The sequence below is a fragment of the Mytilus californianus genome, unplaced genomic scaffold (genome assembly GCF_021869535.1).
Source record: "Mytilus californianus isolate M0D057914Y unplaced genomic scaffold, xbMytCali1.0.p SCAF_5, whole genome shotgun sequence".
NCBI classification, from domain to species: Eukaryota; Metazoa; Mollusca; class Bivalvia; order Mytilida; family Mytilidae; genus Mytilus; species Mytilus californianus.
The window spans coordinates 72,376,262-72,392,345 of record NW_026262701.1 but is presented as its reverse complement, the minus strand read 5'-3'; the positions used below and the strand labels follow the sequence as shown (position 1 = coordinate 72,392,345).

Here is a 16,084-nt window from a genome sequence, read left to right as displayed (position 1 = left end):
ACATGACAAAATTATGTCTATGAGCTGATAAACAAAACAACGTCAGCCAATCAGAAGACGCGTTACATCCAAAATTAAATTATTACAAAATAACTTCAATTTGGCACATCATATTACATATGACGAAGTATTGACTCTTTAAGTATTCTTTATTTGAATTGGTCAATAATTCTTAACATGTTTTTGCATAATTTACTTTGGCCACCATACAAATTCAGAAAGTTTTGTGTCTAGGGATTCAATATCATCATTGGCAACAATTGGTTACAGAACATTTTGAATCCTAGGTTGCAGCATGGAAGTATTATAATATAATACTTCCATGGTTGCAGCAAGGAATTGTATATATAAAAGGAATGGAAACGCGGCCGACTTCAAAGAAAAATTGTATGATGCATCTCTGACTTGGGTGATGTGTTTATTACATCCCGTCGCTCTAACTGGCTCATTACTTATCTAGCAGTAGTTATCGAACTTCGTCATTTAATCATGAAATGAAACAAGGAATTGTCTATTTAGATATACAATTCCTTAACTGAAATGAAATAAACAACAAATACAACCTTAAACAAAGTTACTTCTGAAAAAACATTTTTTTTCTTGTACCTCCTCTTGATATTTCACGAAGGTATGCAACAATTAAGATCAATTACCGTGACGAGTTTTTAAAAAGATTTAAGGTAATGCAAAAAGTTAAAAAATAACTTTTCAATTTTGAAATATGACTGGTATAGAAAAGTATAAACTTTAAGGAAGAAGTACGTGAACAGATGTAGTATTTTGTCTAGATAAAAGAACTTAGATAATAGGTGTTATAATAAACACCGGTATGGGATATCCAATTTGCAGGTATAATAATCTATCATGTATCATTGATAAGCTAATTTTTGTCGTATATATATTTAAGCAGGAACAGTGTATACTAACTATAGGCTGTCCCTAATTTAAGGTGTCAAAAAGAAATCACGCCGCGCTCACCTGTTAATAAATGCTAAATTATGCCGTGGTGCAATACATTTTTTAATTAGAAACAGTTAAAACTTTCCGACATTCGCATATTATTTATTTTAACACCGAAGGAATATTTTGCGACCTCTAGACTACTGCTGTTCTAGAAAAAAGGAAGGAACTGTTTTGCTTTTAAACTTGTGGTAATTTGCTGCAAAGCTTAATAATGGCAAACTACAATACCAAACAACGATTAAGTATAAAAATAGTATTTGACAAAAAAAATAAATGATTAAAATCGTGTATAAAACGGCACAATCAATTCCAATCGGAAGTCTTATATACATTTTTTGCCTGTAATTTCCGACTTCGTCGGTGTGGAACTTGACTGAACAAAATGGCGTCAATGTGAACATGGGATTTTGAAAAATCATAGCAAATTCGTTTTTATCACCATTTTCATAAAACCAACACTATGTGATACAAAAAATACTAAGCTTTTCAATTGTATGTCAATGTCACATCTATTCCAAGTAGTTATTTAACCCTTACAGGAATACGGCGTGTTGGTGTGTTTATTGACGCACTACTTAAAATTTTCAACATGTTTCGAAATAAAATCATTTACATTGTACCAATATTATTTAGCATTCGTAATTTATACCAAACTGTAGGAAAATATTCCTTCTTTAAAATGATATCTCATTTTCTCACTTTATTCTTTCTACTTTCCAATATTTAGAAGAAATCGTATTACACTCCCAGATTGAAAGACGTGTTTTGACAGAATAATGAAATTCAAAACTGAAATTTCGAAAAATCGTAGAAAATTCAGAAATGTTACCAGAAACTTAAAAACATGGCAAAATGCTAGAATAAGGTTTCAGCTTCATAATGATATCAACTATTTTGTTCTGCACTTCGTAGTTGCCGAGCTTTTAGAAAAATATCAAAACACTGTATTTTTTGTTTTGTAATCCGGATGTAACTCACTCAAGTTTCAAGACCGAGGTCTATTTTAATAAGAATTTTCATAATAAAATATTACAAACGTATGTTCGATGAGGCATTAAAATGATACCTAAGGCCTTAACTATTCACGGAATGGAAGTTTATTATTCTTGATTTTGGGTTTCTCTCTCCTTTATATCTTCTCAAGCAAGATGACCCCGTGAATTTAAAAGACCGATCTATATGACAGGAAATGGACCACCGTCATGATTCTTTATATTATTCATCATACTTCCGACCGAGTCAGACATGGATTATAGCTCTGCGGGTGCTCTGCGGGTATCCCGATTGATCTCGAGCCGCGTTTCCTTTCCTTTTAAATATACAATTCCTTGGTTGCAGCCAAGGGTTTTCTCAAGCTTATAGGTCCGGAATTTTCCGAAATTCACAAAATCATCCTATTTTGACAAAATATAAAAAATGTTCTGATTTTGAAGCAAAGAATGCACTCTTATGAAGAGATTTCTTTTACCAAGAAAGTAAATCTTTTAAAAACAGATCCATTTAAGATTTTGAAATTTTACGATAAAGCTGAAATTCAGGGCTATATTTGGCCTAAAGTGATCATTGTCCTATGCCACCAAAATTGAAGTTTTCCTATGAAAATTACAAGAAAACAAAAATGGTGACCCCCATTTTGTATTTCATATTCCAAAATAACTCGGATCAAATTCAAAATGTGCAAACTATTTTAGAAATAGGGAGATATGCCATTCGGTATCGTGTTACTTGTGCCATAAAATGTATTGTAAACTCCCGTGGCACATTCCATGCATCTATTTTATTGCCATCCAATGTTTTTTGGTTTATAATATATCTTAACCATTTCCAAAGAAACATTTTATTCTCATAATTCTGTGAGCATTCTTTTTAGACTTTTCTGCATGTATCATTAGAAACAATAGTATATGTCATTTAGACAGCAATTCAACGACATGAATAACTACTAGACTCTTATAGGTCACAGTATATGGTTTTAGTTTTATATCATCACATGAAGGATTCTGGGTTCATGTGAAAGTAAAATGTGTTTTACCTAAACAAAAAACCGCTTCATAAAAAATCAAGTGATACATTTTCAAGAAAAAAGCTACCGGTATTCATAAATTTTCTGAAAAATGTATTCTAGTTTAACCCAACCACATTCTGTATCTGCCTCTCCCAAGTCAGGAACTTGTAATTCAGTTGTTGTCTTTTGTTGCTGTTACATATTTGTTTTTCGTTCATTATTTTGTACATAAATTAGGTCGTCAGTTTTCTCGTTTGAACTTTTTTACATTTGTCATTTCGAGGCCTTTTCTAGCTGACTATGCGGTATGGGCTTTTCTCATTGTTGAAGGCCTTACGGTGACCTTTTATAATAGTTGTTAATTTCTGTGTCATTTGGTATCTTGTGGAAGCGTTAAAGATGCTTAATAAGCCAAAAACAACCAGTGCATAATATTTTTTTCAATGTTTTATAAAGAGAATGAACAAAAAAAAAACAATAAATCACGAATCGATCTAGAAATTATGATATTTAGGAATAAAGAGGTAGAAATTGTAAATTCCATCACCAGGCGGCGTCTACCGCGTTGTTTTGTCGGCGTAAATATAAAAAAGGAGGTGAGGGCGGGATAAGATGGGAATCTGAGAGGTAAATTAATCCATTCTTTGGTGATTAATTCACGCAAAGCAATACGTTTTGTCATAAATAAAATAAAGATTGCTGACGTGCAATATAGTGCTATGTGCTATATGATATTGCCACGTGCTCAACGCTCGAAACAAGTGGGCGTTCGTCAAACAATTCTTTAAGTTGGGTGGGAATAATTGACCAACATGGGAGGAGTCAGCAATTCAAATTACTGTTGAAACAGGTTAAGCGATAAACTTCCTCAATCAATCACTTACTTATTTCTAATAATTAGTTGTTTTGTTCATAAACGATAAATTAGAAGTGACTAACAATAAAAAAAAATAGCGGTTAACCGATAAAAATAGCGGTTAACCGATAAATTAATAGCGGTTAACCGATAAATTAATAGCGATTAACCGATTAAAATAGCGGTTAACCGATAAAAAAGGCGGTTAACCGATAAAATTAGCGGTTAACCGACAAATATATAGCGGTTAATCGATAAAAATAGCGATTAACCGACATTAAATAGCGGTTAACCGATAAAAATAGCGGTTAACCGGTATATAAATAGCGGTTAACCGATAAAAATACCTTTTGAACCAAATGGTACACCATAGGACCCGGATTTTTTCATAGAAAATAATTCATAATCACAAGACGTGAATTAAAATCCGGCGTTCATCAGGAGTTTGATGGCTCGTTGGAAAACGATTTCTTTCAGAGGATAACTTATCATTTATTTGAATCCGTAAACACTTGAATTCCTGCTTTAATGGAAGAAAAATAATTTTGATTTTTCTTTGTATAAAAACGAATACTTTAACAGCGAAATACAAAGAAATGAAGGTTTTGTATCATGTTTAACCCCACCATTCTGTATGTGCCAGTCCCGAATCCAGGAGCCTGTAATTCAGTGGTTGTCTTTTACTGCTTTATATCATATTTGTTTTTCGTTTTCAGGGGCGGATTCAGGCTGATGCGTGGCGGGCGTGCACCCCCTTAAAATCACAAAGCATGGGTTTCCTCAGCTGAATACAGAATATTTCGATAATTTTACCTAAAAATAATTTAACTTTCCCACAACTATGTTATGTACGTACTCAAGTGTTAAAACTCGCATTAGTACGAGTAACACAGTATATATAGTACCATAAAATTTAGCGGGGTTGCATGCATGATTAATTCGTGCAGAATAGTATAGATTAAAGTCTTTTTTTCTGACTGTCTGTCAATGAATGAATGAATGAATGAGTAAATGATAGTAGATATATTGTAAACATAGCGTATAGTATAGTAAAGCATACTAGCTTTACTCTTTTGATAAATTGATTTGGTAACACAATCATACCACATCTTATTTTTACATACTAGCATAGAAAACAAACAAACATCATAATGTTATGAACGAATTAATGTAAAAGCACGCTATGAAGTATCAATATTCCATTTAAACTTAGTTCGAAGATAAGCGCAATAAGGTATACGTATAGCATTCGAAAAATGTGAACTCCCTATTTCGAAAAGGTCACGTTTAAAATTGATTGTAACACGAGAGGTTTGTTTTACAATAGCATCTATATGGCTAATATATTTAATTTCTTTCGACGGACAATGTTCAGATCAGTGTTAGATTTGCTTTTCATAAATTTGTGGTTTCAAAACAAAACAAAACCTGTTCCTATACATAGACAAAACCGGGTCTTTATGTAGTAAACAACATTGACAAAACCGGGTCTTTCCATTTTGACATGACCCATTTCTTTTGTTTCATGCACAGGAATACCGATGTTGAGATGCTCAAAGTGACTAGTCTTGCAATCTCCGTGTTCTTTTCGTACCTTTTTCCCGAACAATGTGCACAATTTAAAGAGAAAATAAACACATTCGAGGCAAGGTTCACTCAATTCACCATTTTGATGTGCCTTTTTACTTATTTGTCCGTTGTAGAAAATATTATATCTGTCAATCGAAAACAGTTATATGTGTATGTATATTCTTCTATATCATAGAAAAAACAAATAAATACACAGAAATTCTACCTTTTCTCTGTCTGTGTTTCCGTTAACGTACCGGATATTAGATACTATTGAGTCCAAACATTTTTTGCCGGGGTAGTTTAGACACAGTGTATGTGGTCTCTCAATTCTAGTAATGTGTAAATAAAATTTCATTTATTTTTTCCCCTTTATCGGTTTTACCATATTTTTATTATATTTTTGAAAATAGCATCATATAAACTACATGCTTGGCAAAGTATGAACAAATTCTATCGTTTTTTTATAATCGTGACCAAGCACACGGAAACGAAAGGTTGGGAAGGAAACAAAATGTATGAATATATTAAAAACGAAATATAAAAGAAAAAAGAGTTAACCGGTGTCCCGCCTGGTTCTAAATTTGGTTCCTGTTGTGCAATCTTACGTTATTTAGACATTATCCTCTAAGTAACTTCGTATTTCTTTTTCTAAAAATAGAATAAAGGAAATTTTTAATGACCTTGGGATATTCCAATCTTTTCATTGTTATAACTCATACAGATTTATCCAATAAAACTGTTTGAAATGTATGTAATAAATTATGAACAGTGACAAAGTACTAAAGTGCCTAACGATCATATAGGAAAGTATAAGTTTGAAAAATAAGAGTAGAAATTCCAGTCAAAATGTATTCTTATAATATCGAAGAAAATAAACTTAATGAAATACATTCTGGTGAAGAGTAAGTTTGTGAAGAAAAATAACTTATCAAAATTCAATAGTGAGGTTTGATGATAAGATTCGTCACAGTCATAAATCTTAACAGGTAATTTTAACAAAGTACTTTACTATAATAACAAAATGTTAACAACTTTTGGATTTATTAGCGGTATTTTTAGAAGATTAATCAATCATAATTATAAAAAACGAAATATACACAGGAGATTTTTACGGTGTGTCCAAGTACTGGACAATTTTGGCAATACTGGGGTGGTGTGTGTGTGTTTGTGTGTGGTAGGGGTATTTTGGTAGGGGAATGGGTAGAATAAAACTTGGAGAGAGAAAATACCAAGCGTGCAATCAAAAATCATAAGTCCAATCAAAACAGACAAAACAATGGTCAGAGAGATAAACGTCGAAAAGACAAAGATATTGTAACAAAACACTACAAAGAGAAATAATTGAGCATAACGAACCCTACCAAAAACTGTAAAGATATTTATATTGCAACTATTTGTGTTTATTTCCTAAATATAGTAACACAGCTATATTTTGTGCTATGTCAATTTCATCACGGATCATTTTTTCCACAATCAAGGGTTCATTAAGGGATGAAAATAAGTTTGAAATTTGTGTTACAATTTAAATAGCTAACAATGTATTTTTTTAAGTTGCAGTATAAAAACAATATTAGGTCAATGTCAGAAAAATATAAACGTTTTTGTATTCGGCACAAAACTGGGGAAGTGCTCAGTAAAACCTCGCCCTTCCCCAGTTTCTCAGCCCCATACAAAAAAGTTTATATTTTTCTGACATTGACCTAATGTGTATATGTAGACAATAACTGTTTAGTGTCTTTATATACCAGCTGTATTTGAACGAGGCTAAGAAACAGGTGTAATGCGAGCTTCAGCGAGCTATTACTCCTGTTTAGAGCCGAGTACAAATACAGCTGTTATTTAAAGTCACTAAACAGTTATTGTCTTTATCTTGCAATTAATTTTGTACGTTTTGTTTTCAATCCCAATCGTTGAATTTGTTTTTGAAAGAAATCGACATGACTTAAACGCGGACCGCAATGAGGACCCCAAATTGAACTGTGACGTATACAGTAATTTGACATAACCGTTCGCTCGCAACAGAAGCAAGATACCAGGAGACTATATACGTCTAGTATACGTATATCGTTTCTTGTTATCTGTACACCTGTATTAGTATACTAGTAGTAGAAAGGTCAACTGCAGGATAAATGATTAGTGATGAGTTATGTCAGGTGAATATGCAACTTACAATAGCGGATTAATAACTGCGTCTTAAATGACCTTAAGCCATTACTAAAAACAAAAACCATCGGTACGTGTAAATTTTCTAACCTTAAAACTCGACCGTTTTTTTTCTCGTTTAGTATGAATTAAAGAATAAACGTAAATAGATTATTAGACTTAACTAAACAAAATACCAGAAGTGTCAAGTTTATGAATTTTCATTCAAATAAAATTATGTAGATGTTATAAGGTTTCTAAATGCACCACAATGATTTTCTTCTTTGCTTTTAAAATTGATAAATGGAAATGGTTGGCACTAATATAAACGGAAAGTTTAAATGTCTTTCAGAAATTTTTTTTTTCTCTGCTTTTTAATTAGATTGATTGATTATTTTTTGGTTGCTTAACATTCAGTGGCAAATATTTCATGCATGTTCAGGACGAGAACAAATTAAAAATAAATACAATTGGTAGGTCCTGTAATAGCGGCCATCCGGGGTGAAGGTCGTGGAAGTTTAGACTGCCACTAGAAAACGATTGTATATAAGATAGGGACAGAAATTTTGCCATACAAAAGGCCACCTATACGGACCACTCAAAGAGTTGTAGCAAGGGTTCTTAACGTGCAAAGAGTGTGGCACTCTCTTTACACGAGGCATCGGATTTAACGTCTTCATTCTGACCGGACGTGGCAGCAAACTTGTACATTCAGCACAGAAGATCTAAGTGACCACATTTTTATTCCCCAGTAACCATTGGAGGTCTTTCAAATTAGAGAAAATGGTTATAATATATAATACATTTCAAAAGTTTTAGGTGTAGAAAAACCTTATGTTTTAAGACAATATATGGTTGTTCTCTTTATTCTGCAACTCTTTAAACCGTTGCAATGAAACTTTTTTTGAAAAAATTCCGCGAACCGCTATTAGACGCCATAGGTAAATCTCAAAGTCACAAACAAGGCTTTATATGATCAATGACTGTACAAAAAAAAGTTTAAGCCGTCAAAGCATTTTACTAGCGCAGATAGGACAGTTGCAAGACAGGACAAGCTTTGGAGATGTAATATTTGTTAAGTACACATATGATGTTTTAACCTCTGGTAAACTGGTTTCCCAAGTTTGAGTTATTATATTATTAACATCACAAACAATAATGTGGTCAATGTTATTAAGTTGCAGTATAAATATTTATATCTACTTTTTACAAAATACTTATCCAGTCAACATTATATATTTGACAAAGAATGAACAAATATTATCGTTTTAGATTAGAGACCCCGAATATACCTTAACCGTGATCAAGCACGCGGAAACAAAAGGTTGCGAAGGAAAGAAAATGTATAGGTATATTAAAATCGAAATATAAGAGAAAAAAGAATTAACCGGTGTCCCCCCTGGTTTTAAATTTGGTTCTTGTTGTGCAATCTTACTTATTTTTTTTTAAAAAGTTTTTGGAGCACATATTTGTTAAACGTTGTTTGTTTCATCTCCCTTTTTTTTGTCGTGTCGTTGTTTGTTTTTCTGCGTCTTATAGCTAGACATTATCCTCTAAGTAACTTCGTTTTTCTTTTTTCTAAAAATAGAATGAATGAAATTTTAATGACCATTGGGATATACATGTATATTAATAAAAAAACATGAGAGTGAAATTTGAAAGAAAAAAAATTATCCAACACGTCTTAGAAGATCTTCTTTTTAGAGTAATGTCGAACGACGTGAATGTTTATACGGTTGAATTTATCAAATGTGGAATATTTTGAAAGTTATTCGGACATTATAATCAATATTTTTGTGAACTTATGAGGTCTAATTGTAAATTAATTTTAAAATTTCTACTCAATATAGAAATGGTAGCATACGCTATAAATTTATTACTTTGGGATACCACACGGCATATTTTGTTAATAATGAACAAAAAGGTAAAACATGCTACATAGAGGAACAAGTGATCAGCATGCTGGAGTTTCTTATTGACAACACATTTGTTGAATTTGTAGGGAGACTTTATTAACAAATTGTCGGCATTCCTATGGGAACGAACTGTACCACTCTCCTTGCCGACCTCTTCTTATTTTCATACGAGTCGGAGTTCCTTCATACACTTGTCAAAAACAAGAAGATAAAAAAGCCAGATCATTTAATTTCACATTCAGATATATTGATGATGTTCTTTGCATTAAAAATCCAAACTTTTCTGATTGGGTTCCATTAATATATCCTCCAGAACTAGAAATTAAAGAAACAACAGACACGACTTCCTCCACGTCATTTTTAGACTTATACCTCGAATTTGACATAAGCGGTCGTCTCAGTACCAGAATCTATGACAAACGAGACGATTTTAATTTTGAAATTATCAATTTTTGGTAATATCCTTTTGGCATGGCTCGGTACTTATACATCCCGCCATTGTGTTATTTTGCTATGGTCATTTTTTGTATTCCTGTCTTTCATCTTTGCTTATGTGCTTTGTCAATATGTTATTTTGTTTTTCTTTGTTAACATATTTGTTTGTTTTATAGTGATTAGGATTATAACACAATGTTGACTGTTGTACCCCTATTTTTGACATTTGTTTTCCATTCGTTTGATGTGTTTGAGCTTTTGATTTTGCCATTTGATAAGGGACTTTCCGTTTTGAATTTTCCTTGGAGTTCGGTATTTTTGTTATTTTATTTTTCACCTTTGTACAATAAAAATGTTTATCATGTACACAATTTAATATCTTTCCTTTAAATATCACGCCAAAGGGCATTCGATTGAAACGAAATACTTAAAACATTTATTGAAATTTGAACTTCAAACTCAAATTTGAACTTTTAAAGATATGCTCATCAACTAGCAATATTAATAACCTTCCTCAAGTTTAAAAATAAAATAAAAAGGAGGATTGACAAATTAATTCAACCATAGGATTTTAAACACTTGGAATCGAAATCATTATTTTAGTTTATTTTAGATGTAAAAATGAAGAAGACAATAAACCTGTTCGTTCTGTCAATCATCATAACAGTAGCAAATGGGAATCTAGCATCGTCATGTACGTACAAGAGAAATAGAAACCATAGGCTAATTGCTCATTGTGAAAACCAAGGATTTACATCTGTGCCAAGGAATCTCAGACGTGATATCTACGAGTTAATTCTTTCAAATAACTCAATACACATGCTGAAAAACAATTCATTTATAAATTATTCGAAAATGGAAAGACTTATTTTAACCAGAAATAATATATCAGTAGTTCACGAGGATGCTTTTTCTGGACTAAATTCGTTAAAAGTTTTGAAGGTAAATGATAATTTGATTAACATCACAATCATCCCAAAGGGTGTGTTCAGACATCTTAGTAATTTAATTGTTCTAGATATCAGTCGAAACAAAAAGCCATTGCATTTAAACATTTCGTTTATTTATCCCGATGTCACATTTTCTACACTGAACCGATTACAAAATCTGTCAATAGATTTATTCATGTTTCCTGTATTTCGATCAGGATTCACTGCACTTCAAGACCTTAACGTATTGAACTTTGATACTTGTTATTTGCATAATGGTAGTAGATTTAAGCTTTTAAACTCAACATTTGAAAACTTCTCGCCAAACCTGAAAGAACTTTACATCAGCGGTTGTCGCAATTTCTTTCTAATGGAAAATGGACTGTTGGAATATTTTCCTAACTTAAAATTTTTAGATCTGTCCAAATCGTATGTTCATTTGTATCAAGCGTTGCGCATTCTTCATCCATTTCAGAATAAGAACATGTCCGTTATAAATTTTCACCATATAAGTGATAACAAAATCAATGAAAACGATTTTCCGTACTCTGTTATCATTACAGAAGAATTAATGAAATATCTAAGAACTATTTGCATTGAAGCATTGGATTTATCCAAAGCTGGAATAGTGGATTACCAGCAAAATTCTTTGTTTTCGTTTAAACGTCCGGAATGTTTCAAAACATTCATAATATCAGCTAATAGATTACCTGCAACAACATTGGATCACTACATGCAAGTAGTTAAGTTTTTCAAAAGCGCAATCAACATTAAAGTGTACGATTTTTCTTACCTTAGTGTAGATTATATCCATCCAGTGTTTTTGAACGTATACCATCCGCGAGTTTTAAATTATTTTCCAGAAATAACTAAAACACATCAAATTCCTCTGCTTTTTACTTTTTCGATTCCATCTTCAATAGAATTTCTTAGGTTTACGCACATACAAATAGCTTTTACATCAGCGTCTTTCACATGTACCAACACATCGCTAAAATATCTCGATGTGTCATTTGGTGTTTACCAAAATTATCCTGATTTTACCGACGACTGTGGAAAGCAACTTGAATATTTGGACGTATCTGGAATTCCAGTAACAATCATAACATTTCCATTAATATTCATGCCAAAACTTTCAATACTGAAAATGACGAATGCACGCATAGACCAAGGTATACTAAAAGGTAAACAATGGATGAATTTCAGAGCTCCAGATTTGAGAAAAATAGACATATCTTTTAATAATCTTTGGACTTTGGAGGAAACAACATTTTTAGATCAGCCTAATATATCGCATTTGAATATGTCAAACAACCTTTTCAGGACCATTCCGACTTTGGTTACCAAGCTACAAAAGTTGGAATCTTTAGATCTTTCCAATAATTTGATCAGTTCTATTGATGAAATTATAAGGTGTAGTCTGGATAAAATGATGATTTCAAATCGCAGACTCATCCTAAATTTAAATAACAACGCTTTGGTCTGCTCGTGTGACACTCTGGACTTTCTTCTGTGGTTCGCAAAAACAAAAGTAACATTTAAGAACGGAGACACTTATAACTGTACAATGTCAAAAGGCAAGCAAGCCGTATTAAGGGAGGTAATACAAAATAATGAGAAGTACTTCTCGGACTGCAAAGCTACTATATGGCTGTACGTTGGAATAATATTGGTTGCTAGTGCCTTTGGTATTTTCATACCTCTTTCTCTTATTTATAACTATAGATGGAAAATAATTCTTTACATGTATAGAAAAGTCAGGCATGTAGTTGAGAAAAATTTACATGAAAACTATATGTACGACGCATATGTTTCTTATGAAGACAGAAGCGTAGCTTGGATACAAAAGTTTCTTCTTCCAAAAATTGAAGAAGAATGGGGACTTAAAGTCTGTTTACATGATCGAGATCTTCTTCCTGGGGATCTTACTGCAGATGCAAAAGCAGAATCAATTCAGCAAAGTAGACATGTTGTATTCATTATTACTGAACATTTTACTGAAGGAAAGTGGGGAAGGTTTGAAATAGAAAGAGCAAAATACGAAAAATATACTACAAACTTAAGAAAAATAATTGTTATTTTACAAAATATTCAAATCAAGGATATTCCAGACGAAATAATTAACATTTCAAATGATGTATGCTTTATTGAATTGCCGTTGGATGAAAACGAAGCTGGTGACAATACTGATTATCAAAGCCAATGGCTTAGACTTAAGGCTCTTCTTTATGTAAACTAGAAATTTCACAAATATAAGATATCTACATTAATATTCCTACTGCGCCTCAAAGTGAGGAACACAATGATAATATGTTTAAAAACATCTCTGTGTAATGATTTTGAGCATGAAATAAATTGTACATAATGAGCCATGTTATGGACCTCAAATAGGAAGTTGTGTGACTTTTTCATGGATGCTTGCATTTGGAATATCATGAAGAGCAAATAAAAGAAAATCAAGGTTAGTTGTCTTTTATAAATACCTTGTTATCACATAATGTTCCATACCAATTTCCTTTTTTAAATTTTAGTAACAGTCCAATGCTTTGCAAATGTTTGTATTGCACGATGAGTAGCGCCGTATATAGCCACATTCAAAATCGAAAGTTACAAAACGAGACCCGAAAAAAAATAAGGGCATTGACTTCAATGAAAGAACAATCCTTACCTCTCATATATAAAAATTTACTAAATGCCATAACAGAGTGTATATTTTGTTTTTGGAAGTTTTAATCAGACTTTTCATCAATATTGTGTCCAGTGATTGTATAGCAGAAGAAATATAAAATACTTACACATTGCATTTATATTTGATGACTTATAGCAATATTAGAGTCATTGCCTTAAAGTGTGTAAAAATGTTTTTTATTATTTCAGAAATATACAAAACGGAACAGATTTATTCAGGCATTCATACCGAAGAAGATCACACAAGAAAAATCCGGACGAATATGTTCAATATAATGGATCAATATCCGTAATGCGGGTCAAAATGAGGAACACAATTATAATATGTATACAATATAATCTCTGTGCAATGGTGTGTTGCTATTTTTATAGAATAGAAGTAAAAACTACGGAGTTATCAAATGAACTGAATGTTTTGAGAACTTAATTCCCTTAAAAATATTTTTTCTCCAAGAAGACATATTACAAAGTGTCCTTCCAGGTTTGTTAAATTATTGAAAATGTACTCCCACTTGGTATCTCGAAAATTTAACCACATAATATAAAAAGCTCTCAACTTCGAAAGGAGTTAGAATACTTATCCATGTTCACGTTATTGACAGATGAACTGACAAAAATAATACAATTACTGCCTTCATGAATTGTGCATATTGATCCATCTGATGTCAAAGGTGACAAAAAAATTCAAAAAACGGCCAACCAAGTAATTGTGGAGTTCAAATATCTTTCCATGAACAGACTCTATCTTTGCCACGAAGAAACCTTGGTTAAGTTGTTTTCTTGTTAACAATAATCAACTTTCTTTCAAACAACATTGATTGTAATTAAGAGCTCTGCAACATTGAAATACATGAGCGATGTAGGTGCTGTTCTCCTAGAATAATATTTTTCGGATAACTTGACAATGTTTAAGTTTGATAATTTTGTTAAAAAAAACAAGAAAATTGTTAAAATAACTCTATTTTGAGGTAAATACAATTTTTCCCGTAATATTTTACAATAATCATATCATGTTTAGTCAATTATATGTTGCTGCAATGTTCTGATTTATTTTCGTGCGCGTGTGTGTTTGTTTGTGTGACTTTTTTTGTCAATGGTTGTCAGTTTAATCGTGATATTATTTAAGTTGATATATAAGTTGCTTTAAAACATTATTTGATCGTGTGTTTATAAAAATGTAACGGAAATATGAATAAGAAAGTATACATTATGATATTATTAGATTATTTGAACGTTGTCTATGAAATATCGGTGTCAATGTGTGTTTTACAGACGAATCTAAATATTTTGAAGTATATGAACAAGAAACAAGATATACATAACACTTATCTTTGACTCTTTATAGTAGATACAGTTATATGTAATTGATGCAAGTGGGTTTTTAAACATAAATAAGATAGTCACAAACTGAAATAATCTGGACGTTTTTATTAATATGTATATACATGTGTACATACAGTTGTGCTATCACTTTGATACTAGGAAAGAACGAAATATATGTATTGTAAAAACAAATATACTTTTTCACAATGTTGCCATGGTTAGAAGTCGATGTATTATATTTCAATGTATGTGTTAAGATATGACGTAAATGACATAATACGATTAAGCTTTACTGTACTATTAACATGGCAAGACCTAACTTTCTAAAGCTAGCAGTTGGTTTTTATTTGTAAAAATGTCATATATTTCTGAAGAAATAACATTAACGGTTCCAATTTAAATGCACAAAATGTGTATTTTGATAATTTAATTATTTTCAGTGATGCTCGAGGCAAAAATATTATAAAACCCAAAAACATAATACAAACTTGTAGATTTGTAAATTTTAAAGTAATTACCCCTGAAGCTACTATTTCACCCTCGTTTACCTGCCTGTAACAAATGAAAGTCACCACTTTGAGTTGAAATATTATGTCTCTGAATAAACTGTCAACCATAAGAGTGAAAACAAACAGAACTCAAAACGAAGTAACCATGACACAGCTTTATTGATCTGTAGTCGCATAAATAATGACTGTACAGTTAGAATTTTCAACATAACAGTTACTACGTATATACGAGCATATCTATGTAAACTATGAAAGAACTTGTGTTACTTTTCTAACTATGACATCTATTGAAACTAATAGTTATAGCTGCTAGCTAGTAACAGCCATGAAATTTATCATACAGCCTTTTGAATACAACCCGAAATAAGAGTGACAGGTGGTATGCATATGATTCATGTCAGATTTTAAATACTTTCACTGAAGTTTCAGGGTGCTTTCGTTTACTTGGAATATTGTTTCATGCAGTATTATATTTTTTATTATTGTTTTTTTTCTTAATTTTACTTCTGTTTTTGGTTATCCTTTATACCGTTATTGTGGAGTTAAGTGCTTTTTTTTTTCTTTTCTTTTCTGATTTGTATTGTATGTTCTTTTACCAACTTATAGGTTAAACCCCGACGTATATGCCTGTCCCAAATCAGAAACCACGACTTTGATTGTCTTATGTCATATTTTAATGTTTGTCGTTATTTGAAGAATTTAGTGTTTTTACAGATCTTTGTTAGTTTTATGGGCGTCAACATGGT

General features: G+C 31.7%; 1 protein-coding gene across 1 annotated transcript in view; it reads left to right on the top strand.

Annotated features, from left to right (window-relative positions):
- LOC127703024 (toll-like receptor 4) overlaps positions 1 to 15,111 on the top strand; it is a 57,191-nt gene extending 42,080 nt beyond the window's left edge. The window contains exons 2-3 of the mRNA XM_052207407.1: positions 10,503 to 13,279; positions 13,696 to 15,111. Coding sequence (XP_052063367.1) covers positions 10,511 to 13,057 — 2,547 coding nt within the window. The 5' untranslated portion in view covers positions 10,503 to 10,510 and the 3' untranslated portion in view covers positions 13,058 to 13,279; positions 13,696 to 15,111. The remainder of the gene's footprint in view (positions 1 to 10,502; positions 13,280 to 13,695) is intronic.
- The last annotated feature ends 973 nt before the right edge of the window (positions 15,112 to 16,084 follow it).